The sequence below is a fragment of the Mus caroli genome, unplaced genomic scaffold (assembly GCF_978045245.1).
Source record: "Mus caroli unplaced genomic scaffold, Mus_caroli_1 scaffold_6, whole genome shotgun sequence".
Classification (NCBI taxonomy): Eukaryota; Metazoa; Chordata; class Mammalia; order Rodentia; family Muridae; genus Mus; species Mus caroli.
The window spans coordinates 4,264,649-4,285,377 of NW_028227261.1; the positions used below are offsets into that span (position 1 = coordinate 4,264,649).

Sequence of the window (20,729 nt, forward strand, 5' to 3'; positions counted from 1 at the left end):
GCGTCTGCAGCGCACCATCGGTGACTTCTCCCTCAGTTGCTGGGAGAGAAGCTTGGAGGTCCCACCCAGAGCCCCATTTACATTATGCAAAAGCCCACCCTGCCGGGTTGGAGACAGGGGAGCCAAACCTCCTGGATTTAACCACCAGGCCACCTCTCAGGAAATCCACCTGGGATTTTTTTTTTTCTTCCTGCAGAAAAAACAAAAATCCCAAACCCTCCAGGATTGGCATTTTAAACAAATCAGGTGCATTTGTGTATGCGGTGTTTGCATACATTTGTCTTCTGGCTGATGGGCACGATCCCGGACGACAAGGTTAAACCATAACGATTAGCTCACACTTTGAATGTCTGAATACTGGGGTCACCGCAAAGCCTGGTTTCAGGTTTACTAAATGAGGTTTACTGTGTTCTCTAACTCTTGCTGACATAAGCTAACAGTACTATCAGTTACTCGGATGAATGAGGTAGGAGGATGGCTTGAGCCCTGGAGTTTGTTCAAAGCAAGCCTCAAGAGAACACTTCAAAAACAAAAACAGAACAAGCCATCAGGTCCCAGATGCCACAGCCCTCCCTCTCCTCCCTAAAAACCAGCAGGGCTCCCTTCCTGAGACAGGTGAGCCTGAGCAAGGACGGAAACCACAGGCATCCAGAGGATGGGGTCTCAGGGTTTCCATCCATGTCCTGGCCCTGCCCAGTTCCTGAGAGAGACCACAGCCCGGAAGGCCAACAGCCTTCCCACAACTGGGCTCCAGTCCCACCCCTTTCAGGGGCATGCAGTTATGAAGCGTCTGGGCAGCTGCCATTCCCTGTCAGGGGTGTGCTCAGCCATGCTGGGCAGAGGGACATCTGGCCAGCATGCTTTTCTGGGCAGCTCACCTGCTGCTCAGCCTGCAGCTGGCCGTTGCTTACTGCTGGGCTTTCAGCTGCCAAAGGACAGAGTCCTCTCCAGGCTTCAGCCTCCCTGGGGACTTCCTCCTGGCAGGCCTGTTCTCCCTCCATGCTGACTGTCTGCAGGTGAGACACAGACCTCTGGTGACAAGTTGTGACAGGTAAGTAAGGGCCAGCAGAGCTGTCACTTAGTGGGTTGGGGTTGGGGTTGGGGTTTGGTGCGGGGATGTGAGGCTCTGGGTTTAGGCTCAGGCACCACATAGCTGGATTTGGTGGCTAAGGCACGCACTACATATAATCTCTGTACTGGAAGATGGAGACAAGAGGATTACAAGTTCACGGTCATCCTTTGCAACATAGTGAGTTCAAAACCAGCTGAGGCAGCTAGAAATCCGGTCAGAGACACTCTCTTAGAGGAGCACAAAGAAGGGCTGCTCTGCTCGCCTCTGAGCTAGCCAGTCCCCAGCCATCTCTAAAGACTGAAGTCATGCTGAGAGCTGAATGAGTCCTTCCGTTCCTGTTTAGTTATTTATGGGTACGCTGTCACTGACACCCCAGAAGAGGGCATGGGCATCGGATCCCATTACAGATGGCTGTGAGCCACCATGTGGTTGCTGGGAATTGAACTCAGGACCTTTGGAAGGGGCAGCCAGTGCTCTTAACCGCTGAGCTGTCTCTCCAGCGCCCTGTGTCCTATTATTTATACTGCAATCTATTCTCTTGTTTCTGCTGTTGGAGTAGATTTAACTCCATTCAAGCCTCCCCACTTTTCTCCAGGGGGACAAGTGGCGTTCCCCAGGGGGTTTCCTTTTCAAGATGGCTGCTTAGGGGCTATGCAAGCCTCACACCAGGACGGGAGGTCCAGAGCGCTGGCGTGTGTGTCACATGACGACTACCTGACTGTTGGCTGGGACTTATGGTTCTGGAACCCCCGGCCTGTGAGGACCAGGCCTAAGAGCAGCAGATGGGAGGCTGGGCGGAGGAGAAAGCTTGGTTTTTAGCCGGACAGAAGAAAACTGACTTCAGGTAACTGAAGGACTTACAGTGAAGAGGTACTGAGCCTCTCAGGCCACATTTGGGAACACAGGTGACAGAAGCAAGGGGATGGGGGCTCTTTTTAAAGGCTGAGGCCCCGGCATGCCAGGTCCTCAGCATCCTGTCCCTGGTGACAACAGTCACCACAACTGAGAACTCGCAGCCTAGGTCTGGCCATGTGAGGCGGGGTGGGCTGGTTAATTTTACATATCAGTTTGACCAGGAGGAGATGGTGCCTAGAGCTGCTGTCTCAAAAATCAGTTTGGATGTTACTGTGAAAGTGTGTGTCTGATATGGGTGACATTTGAGTTGATAGGTTCTGTGAAAGAGCTCGACCATGGGCAGTACATGGGCTTTACACAACCCATTTAAAGCCTGCAGAGAAAAGACTGAGGCCCTGGGAAGGATCAGAGGAGCCTTGTCTCGAAAAACAAAAACAAAACAACAAAAAAAGGATGGGTTTTCAAGACAGGGTTTCTCTGTGTAGCCCTGGTTGCCCTAGAACTCACTCTGTAGACCAGGACTCAGAAATCCGCCTGCTTCTGCCTCCCGAGTGCTGGGATTAAAGGCATGTGCCACCAGGACCTGGACTGAAAAGAGATTTTTATTCATGTATGAGTGCTCTATCTGCATGTTCACCTGCATGCCAGAGCCATCTCTCCAGCCCCGAGATTTTTTTTTTTTTAATTTTTATTTCATGTATGAGTGCTCTGTCTGCATGTTCACCTGCATGCCAGAAGAGGGCATCAGATCACATTATAGATGGTTGTGAGCCATCATGTGGTTGCTGGGCCTCTGGAAGAGCAGCCAGCAAGCACTCTTTAAACACTGAGCTATCTCTCTAGCCCCAGCCCCCTGAGAATTTTTGTTTGTTTGTTGTTTGTTGTTTTTTAAGAGACAGGGTTTCTCTGTGTAGCCCTGGCTGTCCTGGAACTCACTGTGTAGATCAGGCTGGCCTTGAACTCAGAAATCTGCCTGCCTCTGCCTCATAAGTGCTGGGCCACGACTGCCTGGACACCCCCTGAGAATTTTTAACATGACTTTAGGTATACAAAATAGGTAGATATTTGGGCATAGTCATACATACCCTTAATACCAGCACTCAGGAGGCTGAGACAGGTGGATCTCTAAATTCTAGGCTAGCCTGCTCTACATAGTTCCAGGCCATCCATACAGGGCTATGTAGTGACATCGTGTCTCAAAAAAAAACAAAAAAAACAACAAAAAAAGGGGGGCTGGAGAGATGGCTCAAGAGGTTAAAAGTACTGACTGTTCTTCCAAAGGTCTTAAGTTCAAATCCCAGCAACCACATGGTGGATCACAACCATCCATAATGAGACCTGACACCTCCTCTTCCCATGTGTCTAAAGACAGCTACAGTCGAATTTCATATAAGAATAAATAAATCTTTAAAACAAACAAACAGAGCCGGGCGTGGTGGCCCACGCCTTTAATCCCAGCACTCAGGAGGCAGAGGCAGGCGGATTTCTGAGTTCGAGGCCAGCCTGGTCTATAAAGTGAGTTCCTGGACAGCCAGAGCTATACAGAGAAACCCTGTCTTGAAAAACCAAAAAACAAACAAACAAACAAACAAACAAAAAAACCCAAAAAATCAAAAACAGGAAAGAAAGGAAGGAAGAAAGACTGTTGCATACTAATAAGATGAATGGATGACGTGGAGGAATGTATTTGTTTATTTTTACATAAATCTCAGCTGAATATCTGGTACCTCTGGACACAGAATGTTTTAGAGTTAATTGGTATGTTGATTGCTGAGAACGCTACTTCAAATATATAGTATAGATGGCAAAAGTGTGCTTAGAGCTATTTCAGAAATGACTGGAAATTCTGTCCCAATGCCACACCAAAAATCATTGAACAATGAAACTTCGGCCAGCAGCTCAGCCAGCCATTGGGGTACTCGTGTGTTCTTGCGTAATCCAATCTGAAGCCACCGACACAGGGCTGGGGCTCACGCGCTGTAGAACTGCAGCGGTCAAGAAGGAAAGGTCTTCGTTTTCTTTTATTGAAACCATCCCGTTCCTGTGAGAGCGGAAAACTCTGTACATCCAACAAAGACACTGCGCTGTGTAATGTGTGATGGTCTCAGTTCTGAGAACCTAGGGCCAGGGATTTCAGGCTGGTGCTGGCTTGGACAGGTCCCTCCGAGCAACCTTTCTGCCCCCAAAGCCTGTGATGCAGGAGGCAGAGCATCTCAGGGTGTGTGTGGGGGGGGTGGGGGTGTGTGGGTGTGTGTATGGTGGTCTTTAACCTTCTCAGCTCTCGCTGGGCTTTCCCTACAGGTCTGACAGCTTCAACGGCCATGGCTACCACCTCTTCCAAGCCATGCGGTTCACTGTTGAGGAGATAAACTCCACAGCTCTGCTTCCCAACATCACCCTGGGGTATGAACTGTATGACGTGTGCTCAGAGTCTTCCAATGTGTATGCCACCCTGAGGGTGCTCGCCCAGCAAGGGACAGGCCATATAGAGATGCAGAGAGATCTTCGCAACCACTCCTCCAAGGTGGTGGCACTCATTGGGCCTGACAACACTGACCATGCTGTCACCACTGCTGCCCTGCTGAGCCCTTTTCTGATGCCCCTGGTAAGCTGAGCCTCAGAGATCTCTAGGGTGGAGGGCAATGGGAGCTGCCATCCTCTCTTGAGGCTAGGCTGCCCTTGATCTCTAGGAAGGGTTGCAGGCATCTTGCCGGTCATTGATACTGCCCAGTCTTCCTGCCTGCCTCTCTCCAAGCTGCCTCCAGACTTCTGCCTCAGCCATCATGGGGAGAGCCCATACTTTCAAAAATTTTTTGTTTTGAGACAGGGCCTTACTGTGTTAGCCTGGCTGTCATGGAACTCACTATGTAGGCCAGACTAGCCTCAAATTCACAGAGCTCCCCTGCCTCTGCCTCCCAAGTGCTGGGATTAATAAGGCACACAGGACTCTGCCTGGCCCTCAGGTGTCCCTTTGGAGGTATTGCTGCCCAGTTGTTCATTCTCTGTGCCTTCTTCCCGTCCACAGGCTCCACTGCCTGATATCCCAACATTCTTTACTTCCCACATTAGACACTGTATCACCTGCTGGCATGCCTTTCTTCCTTGCTGTCCCTTGGTGGTTCTGTACCCCCTAAGCCTGGACCCCCGCCGTGCTCGGCAGTCTAAGCACAAGGAGATCCCTCTTCTGAGTCCTCTGTGCTTATTACATGTCTGGCTCTCCCTGCCCCTTGCCAATGAGCTTCCTAGAACACTCTGGTGTAGCTGTCCTTACTTGACCCAGCTGTAGCAGGAGCACCTTCCAGAGCTCCGAACCCAATGAGCGCTTGCCAGGCCTTTACTCTGCATGGTTCCTTTGTGACATGCCCGTCTGCCCACCTGCTCCTTGCATGGTGCTGTCCTTGGCTTCATGTCCTCTCCACTCATCTTTGCGTTCAGGTGCTCTTTCTCAGTCTCGGGGGTGGGGGTGGGGGGTCCTTTTGCCCCTGAGGCATCTGGTATTTCCCTGGTCTCCTCTTCCCTGTAGACCTAGCACTCTGACTTGTGAGCATGTGTGCCTCCCCCACTCTCCCCGCCAGTGGCTGTGCTCAGCTCACTTCCCTCTGCAGCCTTGCCATGCCCTACGCGCCCCCCCCCCCCCCAGGTCTTTACTGCCAGTTTGTAAATCACTAACAAAGCCTGGTTTCCCTTCAGGGTCCCTCTTTCATCTTCTCTCCTTTGGCTTTTTTTTTTTTTTTTTTGGTTTTTCGAGACAGGGTTTCTCTGTGTAGCCCTGGCTGTCCTGGAACTCACTTTGTAGACCAGGCTGGCCTCGAACTCAGAAATCCGCCTGCCTCTGCCTCCCGAGTGCTGGGATTAAAGGCGTGCGCCACCACGCCCGGCTTTCCTTTGGCTTTTTGAGACAGGCTCTCATGTAAGCAAGACTGGCCCTGTACCCGCATCACAGCCCAGAGCAGCTCTCAACTCCTGACTTTCCTCCTCCAACTCCTAAGTGCTGGGATTACTGGCCGCACCAGGTTAAACCTTTCACCTTCTACTGTAATGTGTCGAAACCCCTCATGCAGGTGACCTCATCAGCCCCTGGCTCCGCTGAGCCTCTCCAGAACATTCTTCACTTGAACTCGAGATCTACTCCTCCAACTTGATCTGGATGCGTCATTTCTCAGACGGAACCTTAGCTCCCCATAGTGTGAGCTAAGGATAGAAGGATAGAAGTGAGGCCCTCAGCTTGAGAGTAAAGGTCCCCTGCCCCGCCCTACTCACGCCAAGGACTATGTCCAAGACAGCATGGCTTGTTCTGTGTTTTAAACACATGGCCCTTTGGGCAGTGGCGGTGGTGCACGCCTTTAATCCCAGCAGCACTCAGAAGGCAGAGGCAGGCTGGTCTACAAAGTGAGTTCCAGGATAGCCAGGGATATACAGAGAAACCCTGTCTCAAAAAACCAACAAAACAAAACAAAACAAAACAAAAAAACAAAAAAACCCCACATGGCCCTTTCACTTGTCTGTCAGGCAGATCCCCACACCCCGGAACTCCCTGGAGCGGCCTGCTCTCTTTGCATCCTCCCTGTACTGGGTGGGCACTGTGAGGGAGGGACAGACTTCAGTTCCGGCTGCTGCTGCTGACCCCACTGGATGGCGCCCCTCCCCACAGGTCAGCTACGAGGCGAGCAGCGTGGTCCTCAGTGCGAAGCGCAAGTTCCCATCCTTCCTGCGCACCATCCCCAACGATAAGTACCAGGTGGAAGTCATAGTGCGGCTGCTGCAGAGCTTCGGCTGGGTCTGGATCTCGCTCGTCGGCAGCTATGGTGACTATGGGCAGCTGGGAGTACAGGCGCTGGAGGAGCTGGCCACCACACGGGGCATCTGCGTCGCCTTCAAGGACGTGGTGCCTCTCTCTGCCCAGGCGGGTGACCCAAGGATGCAGCGCATGATGCTGCACCTGGCTCGAGCCAGGACCACCGTGGTCGTGGTCTTCTCTAACCGACACCTGGCTGGAGTGTTCTTCAGGTCTGTGGTGCTGGCCAACCTGACTGGCAAAGTGTGGATCGCCTCGGAAGACTGGGCCATCTCCACGTACATCACCAATGTGCCCGGGATCCAGGGCATTGGGACGGTGCTGGGGGTGGCCATCCAGCAGAGACAAGTCCCTGGCCTGAAGGAGTTTGAAGAGTCCTATGTCGGGGCAGTGACGGGTGCTCCCAGAGCTTGCCCAGAGGGGTCCTGGTGCAGCACTAACCAGCTGTGCCGGGAGTGTCACGCTTTCACGACATGGAACATGCCCGAGCTTGGAGCCTTCTCCATGAGCGCTGCCTACAATGTGTACGAGGCTGTGTATGCTGTGGCCCACGGCCTCCACCAGCTCCTGGGATGTACCTCTGGGACCTGTGCCAGAGGCCCAGTCTACCCCTGGCAGGTAAGAGACTCCAGCCAGGGTGTCTGCATCCAGAACATCCAATCCTGGCAGCATGGGGTACCCTGGGTATCTGAGGAGTGAGCAGTGGGCTAGTTGGTCGTCTTTTATATAAACCTTTCCCTTCTTTGAGCCTTGTCTTCTCCTACCTACCATGTCCCAGAGAGGTCAAAGGCTAAGAATGTTTACAAGAGTCTTGTTAGAGATCTCCTCTCTGGAGGCTGGTCAGGGGTCAAGGGACTCTCTAGCGGTGAGAATAGTGTGTGGAGGAAGGAACCAGGCCTTATATGTGGATTGGAGCCACCCAGAACAGAGAAGCTTGCTTGCTTCCTGGGTGGCCTGGGTCTGTGTGGTCTGTGGTGGCTTCATGGCATCTGTCTATCCTAGCTTCTTCAGCAGATCTACAAGGTGAATTTTCTTCTACATAAGAAGACTGTAGCATTCGATGACAACGGGGACCCTCTAGGTTACTATGACATCATCGCCTGGGACTGGAATGGACCTGAATGGACCTTTGAGGTCATTGGTTCTGCCTCACTGTCTCCAGTTCATCTAGACATAAATAAGACAAAAATCCAGTGGCACGGGAAGAACAATCAGGTAATGGGACAAGGTCGCTCACCAGGTGACTGCTTTGTTACCAGGATCTGGGAAGTGATGCCATCCTAGAGCAGGATGGGGACCCACACATCAGGCTACCTCAGGTCTGAAGTCCTGCCAGGGATGCCAGCTGCAGTGTTGTCAAACAGATGCCCAGCTGGATCTTGGCACATCTGACCCCAAACTATGTCGGAGAGTGAACCTGGAGGGCAGTGGCCCAGATACCTCTTCTCAGTTTCCCCTGTGAGCTGACTTGGGCTCCTCTGTGTGATTGCAAATCACTGTGGCTTCTTCTTCTTCTTCTTTTTTTTTTTTTTTTTTTTTTTTAAAGACAGCATTTTCTTTTTTTTTTTTTTAAGATTTATTTATTTATTATATGTAAGTTCACTGTAGCTATCTTCAGACACTCCAGAAGAGGGCGCCAGATCTCATTACGGATGGTTGTGAGCCACCATGTGGTTGCTGGGATTTGAACTCTGGACCTTCGGAAGAACAGTCGGGTGCTCTTACCCACTGAGCCATCTCACCAGCCCCTTTTTTTTGTTTTTCGAGACAGGGTTTCTCTGTATAGCCCTGGCTGTCTTGGAACTCACTTTGTAGACCAGGCTGGCCTCGAACTCAGAAATCCACCTGCCTCTGCCTCTCGAGTGTTGGGATTAAAGGCGTGTGCCACCACGTCCATCTTTCATTGTGGCTTCTTATAGGTGCCTGTGTCAGTGTGTACCAGGGACTGTCTCGAAGGGCACCACAGGTTGGTCATGGGTTCCCACCACTGCTGCTTCGAGTGCATGCCCTGTGAAGCTGGGACCTTTCTCAACACGAGTGGTGAGTGACCAGCAAGAGGGTGGGTGCTCCGGCACCCAAGGTGAGTGCTCCAGCACCCAAGGTGGTAGGTGCTCCAGCACCCAAGGGCCCTGGAACCTGGTTTCAGCTCACTGGCTTGTCAGCTGGTGTCCTAGTTGGGGTTTCCACTGCTCTGAAGAGACACCATAACCAAGGCAACTCCTTTTTTTTTTTTTTTTCAATTAAATGCAGGTTTATTGGGAAGCTGCTCTCAGGCGAGTTCACTGACCCCCAAGGACTGAGGTCAGGGAGATTGCCATGGGAAAAGAGAGAGAGAGAGAGAGGTGAGAGAGAAAGAGAAACAGCTAGTCCAAAGAGAGAGGGAGAGGAGAGAGGAAGGAGAGCCAAGGCAAGTCTTACAAAGGCAAACATTTACCAGAGCTGGCTCACAGCTTCAGAGGTTCAGTCGATCATGGCAGCAAGCATGGTAGCCTGTAGGCTGACTGGGTGCTGGAGAAGGAGCTGAGACTTCTACATCTTTATCCAGAGGCAGCCAGGAGGGGTCTCTCTTCCACTCTAGGAAGCTCACTAGGAGGACTAGGAGACCTCAGAGCCTGCTGACACAGTGGCACACTTCCGCCAACAGGGCCACGCCTCCTAATACTGCCATTTCCCATGGGCCAAGCATATTCAAACTACCAGGTTGGGTACAGGTTGGAGGACCCTTGCCACTGGGCCGAATTCTGATTGGGCAGAAGTAACCACGTAGAAGTCTCAGGCCTTGGTGTGTCCTGTCAGAGCACTGCCTCCACACCCCATCCGCTCCCACAGGTCTGCCTTATTTATTCAGACAGACACAGTTCCACTATGCTGTGCTGTTTATACGAAGCCCCTTCCCTGTGCCAAGCCCTTGAATGGTTTGAATTAAACACACATGCTAGCGCACGTCTACAGCAGAAAGAGGCCAGTGTGTCCCATTCACTGACTCAAAGCAGAGGGCAGAGAACACAGCAGGGAGCTATGAACTCAGCTTGGCACTTATGGCAGGGGGACACATTCTTTCCTTTTAATATCTCTGTGGTGATGGGAGTGTCTGTTGTCCATCACCAGAGAGTCAGGACTTGGTTATCTTGGAGCACAAGCTCAGAAGGTGGATCTGGTTAACAGAAATCTTGCAGAAAGAGATAAAAACATCTTATCTTTTTTTTTTTTAGATTTATCTATTTATTATAAATAAATCATTTATTTATTATAAATAAATCATTTATTTATTATATTTATTTATTTATTTATTTATTATAAATAAATCTTCAGACACACCAGAGGAGGGCATCAGATCTCATTATGGATGGTTGTGAGCCACCATGTGGTTGCTGAGATTTGAACTCAGGACCTCTGGAAGAGCAATCAGTGCTCTTAACCACTGAGCCATCCCTCCAGACCCAAAATGTCTTATCTTTAAAGCTGGGCACTTTGTGGGGCTGGAGAGATGGCTCAGAGGTTAAGGGCACAATCTGTTCTTCTGGAGGTCCTGAGTTCAATTTCCCAGCAACACCACATGGTGGTTCACAGCCATCTGTAATGAGATCTGGTGCCCTCTTGTGGCCTGCAGGATCTATGCATGCAGAATGCTGTATACATAATAAATAAATCTTTTAAAAAGCTGGTCACTCTTATCAACTCGAGACTCTAGTCTGCAGGCAGCGCTACAAGCATAAAGCTCTCTGTGTTTGCAAACCTCTTTTGGGATCCTGAGCCATACAAAGCACAGACCATCTGAGGATGTGCTTAGCCTGTGGCTGTAAACCTGCCTCCAAGGTGCAACTCTCCCAGAGCCTTGCAGGCCTGAAAGACCTCGACTCCCTTCCCCATCTCCCCCTTCCTTCTGCTCACCTGGCTCTCAGAAGCCCTGTCTTCCCTTTCAGAGCTTCACACCTGCCAGCCTTGTGGAACAGAAGAATGGGCCCCTGAGGGGAGCTCAGCTTGCTTCTCACGCACAGTGGAGTTCTTGGCGTGGCATGAACCCATCTCTTTGGTGCTATTAGCAGCTAACACGCTATTGCTGCTGCTGGTGGTTGGGACTGCTGGCCTGTTTGCCTGGCGTCTTCACACGCCTGTTGTGAGGTCAGCTGGGGGTAGGCTGTGCTTCCTCATGCTGGGTTCCCTGGTAGCTGGGAGTTGCAGCCTCTACAGCTTCTTCGGGGAGCCCACGGTGCCTGCGTGCTTGCTGCGTCAGCCCCTCTTTTCTCTCGGGTTTGCCATTTTCCTCTCCTGTCTGACAATCCGCTCCTTTCAACTGGTCATCATCTTCAAGTTTTCTACCAAGGTACCCACATTCTACCACACTTGGGCCCAAAACCATGGTGCCGGAATATTCGTCATTGTCAGCTCCACGGTCCATTTGTTCCTCTGTCTCACGTGGCTTGCAATGTGGACCCCAAGGCCCACCAGGGAGTACCAGCGCTTCCCCCATCTGGTGATTCTTGAGTGCACAGAGGTCAACTCTGTGGGTTTCCTGGTGGCTTTCGCACACAATATCCTCCTCTCCATCAGCACTTTTGTCTGCAGCTACCTAGGTAAGGAACTGCCGGAGAACTATAACGAAGCCAAATGTGTCACCTTCAGCCTGCTCCTCCACTTCGTATCCTGGATCGCCTTCTTCACCACGTCCAGCATTTACCAGGGCATCTACCTACCTGCGGTCAATGTGCTGGCAGGGCTGGCCACTCTGAGTGGCGGCTTCAGCGGCTATTTCCTCCCTAAGTGCTACGTGATTCTCTGCCGTCCAGAACTCAACAATACAGAACACTTTCAGGCCTCCATCCAGGACTACACGAGGCGCTGCGGCACTACCTGATCCGCTGGGACTGTTGAGAATGGGCAGATGGGATGGGCTGAAGGTGGCGGGTCGAGTGGGGCGGAGAGCTTGAGGTGTCTGGGAGAGCTCAGCCACGGCTTGCGATGTATAAGCACACAGAAGAATCCAGTGCAATAAAGACTTGAAACGTGTGTGTGGCTTCTTGGCTGCTCTTCGGGTCTGGGGACAGCTTGGGACCGCACACCAACTAGCTGGAATAGGAGCCTAGCGCCCAGCTTGGCGTTACTAGGCGACTCCGGACCCAGCGCGGTTGGATTTACCCTTGGCCCCGCCCCCTGTGCTGCCCATTGGTCTCTTTCTGAGGCTCCGCCTTTGAGGCGGGACCGGAGGACATTGCGCCACGGAGGCGTCCTGTTCTAGCCTGCGCGCCTGTATGTCACATCCGGCGCGGCGACGGCGGCGTCTCCGTGCTGTGGGCCGGGCAGTAGTTAGTCTTGTGGGAGGTGGAAGTGGTCTAGCCTGGAGCAGTGAAGCCGGTGTGAGCCGGGAGGACCGGCAGGGTGAGGAGGGTGCGGGAGGGAGGTGGAGAGCCGCCTCGGGCTCTCAGGAGCGTGTGAGAGCCTTCCGCTAGCCATCCGCCCGCGATGTGCAGGCGCGGCGTGGGCTTGGGTCACCTGTGCGCAGCCGCCGCCCTGCCTTACTGGCTGTCCGTTGGGTGCGCTACAGATCAGCTGTCGTCCACGCTGGTCTAGCCCCAAACTCTCATTTTCATTTTTTCCCCACCAGCACCCTATCCCGACCGCCCCTGTCTTGTCTCCCGCCATGCACTTCCTCTCCCGCTCTCTCCCCACTGGCCAACCCATGCCGCTCCCCGCCCCCCCAAGACTCCACTCTGGCTGTGTGCTCCGTGTGCACCTTCTAACCTTGACCCAAGCCTGCATCCCGACATGGGTGGATGTTCAAGTGTCCATCTCACTCTCGGTCCAAAAGGGCTTTTTCCGATTGGGGCTGAGCAGAGGGGTCATGTTTGCCTTCCCTTCCAGATTATGGACGGTTCCTTCGTGCAGCACAGCGTGAGGGTTCTGCAGGAACTCAACAAGCAGCGCGAGAAGGGCCAGTATTGCGACGCCACGCTGGACGTGGGGGGCCTGGTGTTCAAGGCGCACTGGAGTGTCCTGGCGTGTTGCAGCCATTTCTTCCAGAGAATCTACGGGGATGGCACAGGGGGCAGCGTTGTCCTCCCAGCGGGCTTTGCTGAGATTTTTGGCCTCCTGCTGGACTTTTTCTACACCGGCCACCTCGCCCTCACCTCAGGGAACAGGGATCAGGTACTCTTGGCAGCCAAGGAGTTGCGGGTGCCTGAGGCTGTGGAGCTATGTCAGAGCTTCCAGCCCCAAACCTCAGTGGGACAGGCACAGAGTGGACTGGGTCAACCTGCCTCCCAGGACGTGAAAAGCCACCTGAAGGAGCCGACAGACTTGGATGAGGAGGAAGTTTTCAGGACTCTGAGCCTGGCCTCCGTGGATCAGGAGCCCAGAGACATTGAGCAGCCCCAGCAGGGTACACCTGCTCAGAACAACACGGCCTTCCTCTGTGGGAAACTCACGCAGGCTTTGAAGCCTTCTCCCTCAGAGGACAAAGAGTCTGAGGACTGCAAAGAGCCCCCAAGGCCCTTCGAGGCTGGAGGTGCCCCGCTGCAGGGCGAGAGCAATGAGGTACTGTTTTCAGGGAACCGGGGAGGCAAGCATAAGGGTAAAGACCGACACTTCGGGAGCAAACATGGGAAGCCAGTGGTCTCAGCTGACCTTCTGCGAGCTACACTTGTCCATGGTGGCCAGCTTCCTTGGGGTGGAGTGAGCGTCAGGGTTACAGGTATTTCCTTAGGTTAGTGAACCTGGCCAGCTCCCTGCTAACATAGCCACTGTGCTCCAAGTCCAAGATTGCAGTCTTCTCTGGGCCCTGCAGGGAACTGTTGTCTCTGGTGAACGGACCCTCTGAGGGTGGGGCTTATGTTGGAACTGAAGGCTGGGTCCTGCTGATACCTGGGTGACCCTACCCCCTCCTGCTGCCTCCTCTGCTCTAGTGGGAAGTGGTGGTTCAAGTGGAGGACGACAGGGATGGTGATGACGTATCTGAGCCTGAGACCCTGCTGACCAGGAGGAAGTCAAAAGTGATTAGAAAGCCCTGTGCAGCCGAGCCAGCCCTGGGTGCAGGTTCTCTCACAGCCGAGCCCACTGACAGCAGAAAAGGTGCAGCCGTTCCGGTCGAATGTCCCACATGTCACAAAAAGTTCCTCAGCAAATATTACCTGAAAGTCCACAACAGGTAAATGCTCTGCTTGTTTTAATTTCCTTTTCCTATCTGCCCTTCCGTGTTGCAGGAGAGGGTCCTGTACTCCCCTCCTCTGGGCTCTGCGGGGCTGGGGATCCTAGGTCAGGCCCAGATAGTGGCTGGTCAGCATGCCTCCTCTTCCTGTCTTTCTGTGAGTTGTGGGTTTGTGGACACCTGGTTAGTACATTCTACCCACTGTGGAGTTTGACTGTGGGCAGGCCTCTGCCCACACAAGACAAGCCTCTGGCCCCTTCCTGAGCTGAAGCTGAGGTCTGATAGACAGTGTGGGCTATGACGAGAGGCTGATGGAAAGGACGGAGGTTGCCTGTGTTTCTGTGGATGTTAGCTTTGCAAGTCAGAGATGTATAAGGAACCATTTGTCTAAGAGGGACCTTTTATGACTTGGAGGGTTTCCTCTTGTTAGTTTTTTTTTTTTTTTTTAAATAAATTTATTTACTTATTATATGTAAGTACACTGTAGCTGTCTTCAGACACACCAGAAGAGGGAGTCAGATCTCGTTACAGATGGTTGTGAGCCACCATGTGGTTGCTGGGATTTGAACTCTGGACCTTCGGAAGAGCAGTCGGGTGCTCTTACCCACTGAGCCATCTCACCAGCCCCCCTCTTGTTAGTTTTGTGAGGCTTTTTGTTTGTTTGTTTTTTGAGACAGGGTTTCTGTGTAGCCCTGGCTGCCCTGTAATTCTCACTGTGTAGACCAGGCTGGCCTCCAATTCAGAGATCCACCTTCATCTGCCTCCCAAGTGCTGGGATAAAAGCCATGTGCCACCATACCTTGTTTTGAGTTCAAATTACTTGAGATCCCATACCACATGCCAGGCATGGTGGTGCACACCTTTTATCTCAGCACTTAGGAGGCAGAGGCAGGCGGATCTCTGGGTATTGAGGTCAGCCTGGTCTACAGCCTGAGTTCCAGGACAGCCAGGGATACACCGAGAAGTCTTGTCTCGAAAAACCAATGCCCTCCCAACACACCAAAAATAATAATAAAAGTGAGTGCTGCAGACACAGCCCCATCTCAGCTGCTAAGCAGACATACTAGTCTCCTGTAGTACTGAGCCAGGCTGTGTTGTCAGTGTGTCACTCTGGCAAGCCACTGGTGCTCACCTGGTGTAGGAGTGAGACCTGTTTGTCATGCCTGGGCTTTGGCCTTGGAGTAGATGAGGCTATACATATCTGCCCATGCTCCCTTCATTCCTTCCGTGGTCTGTGGTTCGCTGATGGCCCTGAGAACTGGGAAGGAATGGCTTCAAGAGATGCTTGTATCTAGGCGTGGCTGCACTCGTCTAATCCAGCACTTGGAAAATATAGGCACAAGGCTTGCTGGATGCTTGAGTCTGTGTAGTGAGTTTCAGGTCAGTCAGGACTACACAGGGATACCGTGCCTCAAAAGAATAATAGAAAACGAGGTCCTTGCAGTGGCGGGGACTACGGGGATAAGGATTCTTATAGTGAAGAAGATGAGAGTAAGTTGGCTTCTGGACGGACATACAGGAGACTCAGTGCTACCCATGGCTCTCAGGTCAGGGTTTGTTTGGTTTATTCAGCAAGCTGCTGCACTTGGGATAAGATGATGTAGCCCTTGAAGATGAAGGTCTCTATGGCGCTCGGATGCAGCACAGATACAGAAAGCCTTGTGTCTTGCAGGAAAGGAAGCAGTGCTTTAGGATGAAGCAGACAGCCTGAGCCTGCACTTTTTGGGAGTTCCAGGCCAGTTGGGGCTTCAGTGTGTGGCACCCTGTTTGGGGAGGTAGGAGAGTAGGGCAGGGGAATTGGAGTCTACAGTATAGATAAGGTTAGTGGCCCGGGGCGGTATTTATTTATTTATTTATTTAGAAGGTGGGGTACTTCCTCCTGCCTTGTAACCTTCAGTGCTAGGGACTGAAGCCCAAGGTCTTTGCCACTGAGCTACACCCAGCCCATTTGTAGTGAGACAAATTGCCTAGGCTGAGGATCCTTCTGCCTCAGCTTGGAGCAGCTGGGAATGGACTGTAGCTCAGTCTTTTGTTTTTTTTTTCTTCCCGAGACAGGGTTTCTCTGTGTAGCCCTGGCTGTCCTGGAACTCATTCTATAGACCAAGCTGGCCTGGAACTCAGAAATCCGTCTGCCTCTGCCTTCCTAAGTGGTGGGATTAAAGGTGTGCGCCACCACTGCCTGGCTGTAGATCAGTCTTAATCAGTTTGCCTGCCACGTGAGACCCCCCATGTTCAGTCCCCAGAATGCTAGGGGGGAAAGATCCAGACCAAGTAGCTGAGGTTACACCGCCGGCCTCTGCCACCCGTCTAGGCTAGGAGATTTGGAGGACGTGTGGAAGCCAGTCACTGGGGAGAGTCTTCTTGCTGGGAGCAGAGCTGGCTGGCTGTTGTGAGTGGTAGGGCCTGACCTGGAGTTGGGCATGGGGTAAGGTCAGTGAGGGGCAGGCTGGTTCACTGGTTACCCATGTCCTCTGCCCCCTGGGCTCTCTCAGTACAAAATAAGCACTGGAAGGTTGTGAGTCCAAAGGGGCCACCTTTTCTGCAAAGACATCTGGACTTAATGGAGCCTCCTGGAGAGATAGGTAGGGAGCCAGGAACCGGTGGTGACTCAAGGACTCCATGAACTGCTCCAGCCACAGCCTTGCTGGCACCTGTGAAATGGACGCACAGGATCTGGTCGTGGAATTCCACATTTACTTCTTTATTGAGTGTGGGAGGGTCATGTGCAGACATCAGTGTACAGCTTGTGGGAGTTGTTTTCTTCACCTCATGTGTCTCAGGGATTGAACCTGGGTCCTCTGGCTTCTCAGCTGCAAGCGCTGCTGAGCATTGAGCCATATCACCTGTCCTGCCATGGTGCTGAACATGGCGTCCGCAGAGAGGAGGATGTCAACCAGGTCTCATCAGTGAAGTTTTGAGGCGGCCATTTAGGGAGGCTGGCAGACGAAGGGCTGGCTCCTCCTGGCTCCCTCCTGGCTGTCTTTCCAGCATGGGACCATTTGGACCCATGGCTACTGTTTCTTCCTGAGGCTCTCTAAGCTGGAGGGGGTTTCTAGCCTTCCCTTACATGAGCAACCTGGGTGTCGCTAAGTCTACATGGTTAACTCCAGCTAGCCTTAGGACACCTATTCCTCCTGATGAGCACAGCATGTCTGTGGCAAGAACTGGAGGATCAGAGAGCTAGGAAACCCTCTTAGCCCCCACGCCTCTGTGGCCTCTCTTCCTGGCAGGAAACACACTGGGGAGAAACCCTTCGAGTGTCCCAAATGTGGGAAGTGTTACTTCCGCAAGGAGAATCTCTTGGAACATGAAGCCAGGAATTGCATGAACCGCTCAGAACAGGTACTTGGGAATTTGTCCAAGTATTTGTGGGCAGCAGCACAGTGCCTGTGTCTTCATGCCATTTGGGAAGGATCCTCAGGAAAGCCTATGGGATTATAAAATAAGAACTGTGGGGCCTGGCAGGTCCACATCCTAGTACATGTCGGAGTTCAGAGGGCACAAGGGATATTTTGGGTTTGCCTGCCTGGGCTCCTGGTCTAGCTCCATCTTATACTTTGGAGCAAGTAAAATATTTGTGGGAGATGGCTGCTAGGAAGGGCCACCTTGTCAGCACCCCGCCCCTCCAAGTGGGTAGTGTTTGGCTAAATCCCAGTCATCCTCTTCCCAGAGACTGGCCAGTAGCAGCTGTCTCTGTCTCTAGCCTGTCTGAAGCCAAGAAGGGTCTGGCGTGTGGTAGTGTGCAGTGCTCTGATGGTCAAGGCAGGCAGGTTACATGTTGCCCTCTCCTACCCCAGCATCCCCTACCCCAGGCAGACACTTCCCAGCAGCGTTTGGAAGCCCCTGCAGAGGCTGCCGTCGCAGGCAGAGGCCCTCCCTGATGCTGGCCCTGCTTGCCCCTCACACTGCCAGGTCTTCACATGCTCCGTATGCCAGGAGACCTTCCGACGGAGGATGGAGCTGCGCGTGCACATGGTGTCTCACACAGGGGAGATGCCCTACAAGGTCAGGCCCGCTTGTCCCAGGGCCACAGGCTGGGGTTGGGGGGCGGGGTATGTAGCTCTTTGCCTGGGGTGGTACCTGGCACATGTTCCAGAGCCATGGGGTGGGGCAGGGGGTGCACAGCTCTTTGCCTGAGGTGGTACCCGGCACCTCTCCCTTGAAGTCTGCCTTCTTTGCCCATCCAGAGACACCACTTCTGTAGGTAGAGCGACTCTGCAGCCTTGCTTGCTCAGCATTCTTCTGGGGTAGTATGGCTGGCTGAATATCGCCCCCTCTTGGGAGCCAACCTTTAGCCATCAAGGACTGTCCCTGTGTATGGACTAGGCCCTTCCCCGTGTGCTGAGAGCAGGGCACTGATGGTGCCGGCCGCACTGGACCTGACTGGGCCTGTTTTTTCAGTGTTCCTCCTGCTCCCAGCAGTTCATGCAGAAGAAAGACTTGCAGAGCCACATGATCAAGCTGCACGGAGCCCCTAAACCCCATGCAGTAAGTGCCAGACAGGGCTGGGGTTCCGGTGGCTCTGGGACAGCTCAACCCTGTCCTCACCTGGGTGCGCTCCCTCTGCCCGTTTCACCCACCTGCAGTGCCCCACTTGTGCCAAGTGCTTCCTGTCTAGGACGGAGCTACAGCTGCACGAGGCTTTTAAGCATCGTGGAGAAAAGCTCTTTGTGTGTGAGGAATGCGGGCACCGGGCCTCGAGCCGCAATGGGCTGCAGATGCACATCAAGGCCAAGCACAGGTATGAAGGAGGAGTGGAGTGCTCCCTCTGTGCAGAGTGTGGCCCTGCTACCGCAGGAAGCGGCCGCCTCCTCCTCCCTGAGTCTCACACTTGTAGCCCTTCCAGGGTGGAGGTGAGAGGCAGGCAGTTTGCTAGGCTGCCGGGGAGGACTCAGGCTGGGGCAGGTCTCTGCCTCCCCTCCCGGGGCTAATCCTTATCCTTTAGCTTCCTGACTCCCTGCAATAGAGATTTGCCTTTTGCTTCTGGGAATGGTGGTATCCCTTGCTGGCTACCCAAGTCCTGCTGCTTATTGCCATGTCCACTCCAGCAGAGTAGGTGGACAGGGATGGCGTCCCCACAGTGATGGCCTCTGCTTTGTGCTCCCATCTGAACAGGAATGAAAGGCCTTACGTCTGTGAGTTCTGCAGCCATGCCTTCACCCAGAAGGCCAACCTCAACATGCACCTGCGCACACACACCGGCGAGAAGCCTTTCCAGTGCCACCTCTGTGGGAAGACCTTCCGCACCCAAGGTGAGGCAGGCCCAGCCCCTCCTTGCCCCAGGGCTGAGACAGCCACTGAGTTCCACTTTGTCCCCCATAGCCAGTTTGGACAAGCACAACCGCACCCACACGGGCGAGAGGCCTTTCAGCTGTGAATTCTGTGAGCAGCGCTTCACTGAGAAGGGCCCCCTTCTGAGGCATGTGGCCAGCCGCCATCAAGAGGGCAGGCCCCACTTCTGCCAGATCTGTGGCAAGACCTTCAAAGGTAATTGTAGACAAGCTGTAGGAGAATAGTGGGCCTGGCTTCTGTTTCCTGCCCGCCTGGGTTGGAGGGTCTACACAGAGATCAAGGGTGACGGTAGCTTCCGCGTGCTCCTCAGAACCTTCAGCAGCTCCATCTTCCAGGTGCTGAGAGGTGAGAGTGGAGCTTCTCTGACAGTGAGCGTGGGGACAGGGCACCCTGCACCTGGGCAGCAGTGACCTCAGTGTGGTGCTGTAGGGCCTGGAGTAGGGGAGCCCTGCTCCTAACGCCCGGGGTCCCTTTCCTCCTCCAGCTGTGGAACAGCTACGAGTGCACGTCAGGCGACACAAAGGTGTGAGAAAGTTCGAGTGCACCGAGTGTGGCTACAAGTTCACTCGGCAGGTAGGCCAGGCCGGGTCCCCTGCTCCCCTCCTCCCTTCCCTTCCGTCCCCAGCTCTGAGCTCTGCTCCCCCCAGGCTCACCTGCGGAGGCACATGGAGATCCACGACAGGGTGGAGAACTACAACCCCCGGCAGCGCAAGCTCCGCAACCTCATCATTGAGGATGAGAAGATGGTGGTTGTGGCTCTCCAGCCCCCTGCAGACCTGGAGGTGGGCTCTGCAGAGGTCATTGTGGAGTCCCTGACCCAGGGTGGCCTTGCCTCCCAACTCCCTAGCCAGAGACTGTGTTCAGAGGAGAGCTTTGCTAGCCCTGGCGTCCTGGAGCCCTCTCTCATCATCACCGCTGCTGTTCCCGAGGACTGTGACACGTAGACCCCTGCCCAGATGACCCCACTGACCAATAAACATGTGACTTAGCACTTGTTCGGTGTCTGTTCCTTAGTGTTCTGCAGCTACGGCCTGGCCTGCGCTGGAGCGCTCCTTCCTAGTCGTCCCCTCATGGAGTCCAGTCCTTGACCTGAGCTCAGCTGCTTCCCAGCAAAGCTGAGGAGGGAATGGAGGTGGCTCCCACTTGTCCCTCACTCTTGCCCACCAACAGGTAGCGTCCTTATCTAGAATACTGTAGGCGAGGCCAGCCGGGGGTTGACACCTCTGAAGTTGGACAAAGTGGCCAGGACCCATGGTGTTGGCTTCATTGGCCAGAATTAAGCAAGTCTAATGAAGCTGAACATGGCAGCAGCAGCTAAGCAAGCTGGCCTCAATAGGCTTCCTGCCCTCGTAGGGAGGAGACACAGGCGGTCCCAACCTCTTACAGAGCGGGGTGTCATGGGTGCTGCAGATGCTTGTCTGAACCTCCCAACTCCTTTGTTTCCCTCCACGCCTGAGCGAGTTGCTGCTTCATCCATGTTTGCACGGGCTTGTACGTGCTGCTCATGCTTCTCGGAGAAGTACTGAGAAGGAAGCCGGCAGCAGTACTGGCAGGGGAGGGGGCCTGCTGTCTGA

The 20,729-nt window shown here is 53.5% G+C and overlaps 2 protein-coding genes across 3 annotated transcripts; both read left to right on the forward strand.

Moving 5' to 3' along the window:
* Positions 1–824: 824 nt before the first annotated feature.
* On the forward strand, positions 825–11,674 carry Tas1r1 (taste 1 receptor member 1). The gene is made up of 6 exons (XM_021159644.3): positions 825–1,051; positions 4,229–4,532; positions 6,579–7,340; positions 7,725–7,937; positions 8,642–8,762; positions 10,646–11,674. The coding sequence occupies exons 1-6, from the start codon at positions 858–860 to the stop codon at positions 11,575–11,577; spliced, it is 2,526 nt and encodes an 841-aa protein (XP_021015303.1). The 5' UTR covers positions 825–857; the 3' UTR covers positions 11,578–11,674.
* Positions 11,675–11,992: 318 nt separating this feature from the next.
* On the forward strand, positions 11,993–20,151 carry Zbtb48 (zinc finger and BTB domain containing 48). 2 transcript variants are annotated; one of them, XM_021159642.3, is made up of 11 exons: positions 11,993–12,098; positions 12,582–13,253; positions 13,622–13,863; positions 17,094–17,205; positions 17,776–17,868; positions 18,265–18,351; positions 18,450–18,604; positions 18,979–19,115; positions 19,186–19,350; positions 19,640–19,728; positions 19,803–20,151. In XM_021159642.3, exons 2-11 carry the CDS (start codon positions 12,585–12,587, stop codon positions 20,097–20,099), a joined length of 2,046 nt encoding a protein of 681 aa, XP_021015301.1. In that variant the 5' UTR covers positions 11,993–12,098; positions 12,582–12,584; the 3' UTR covers positions 20,100–20,151. The 2 variants fall into 2 exon arrangements, with proteins under 2 accessions (XP_021015301.1, XP_085694683.1); XM_085838557.1 differs by having other exon boundaries at positions 18,265–18,604; positions 18,979–19,350.
* Positions 20,152–20,729: the final 578 nt, after the last annotated feature.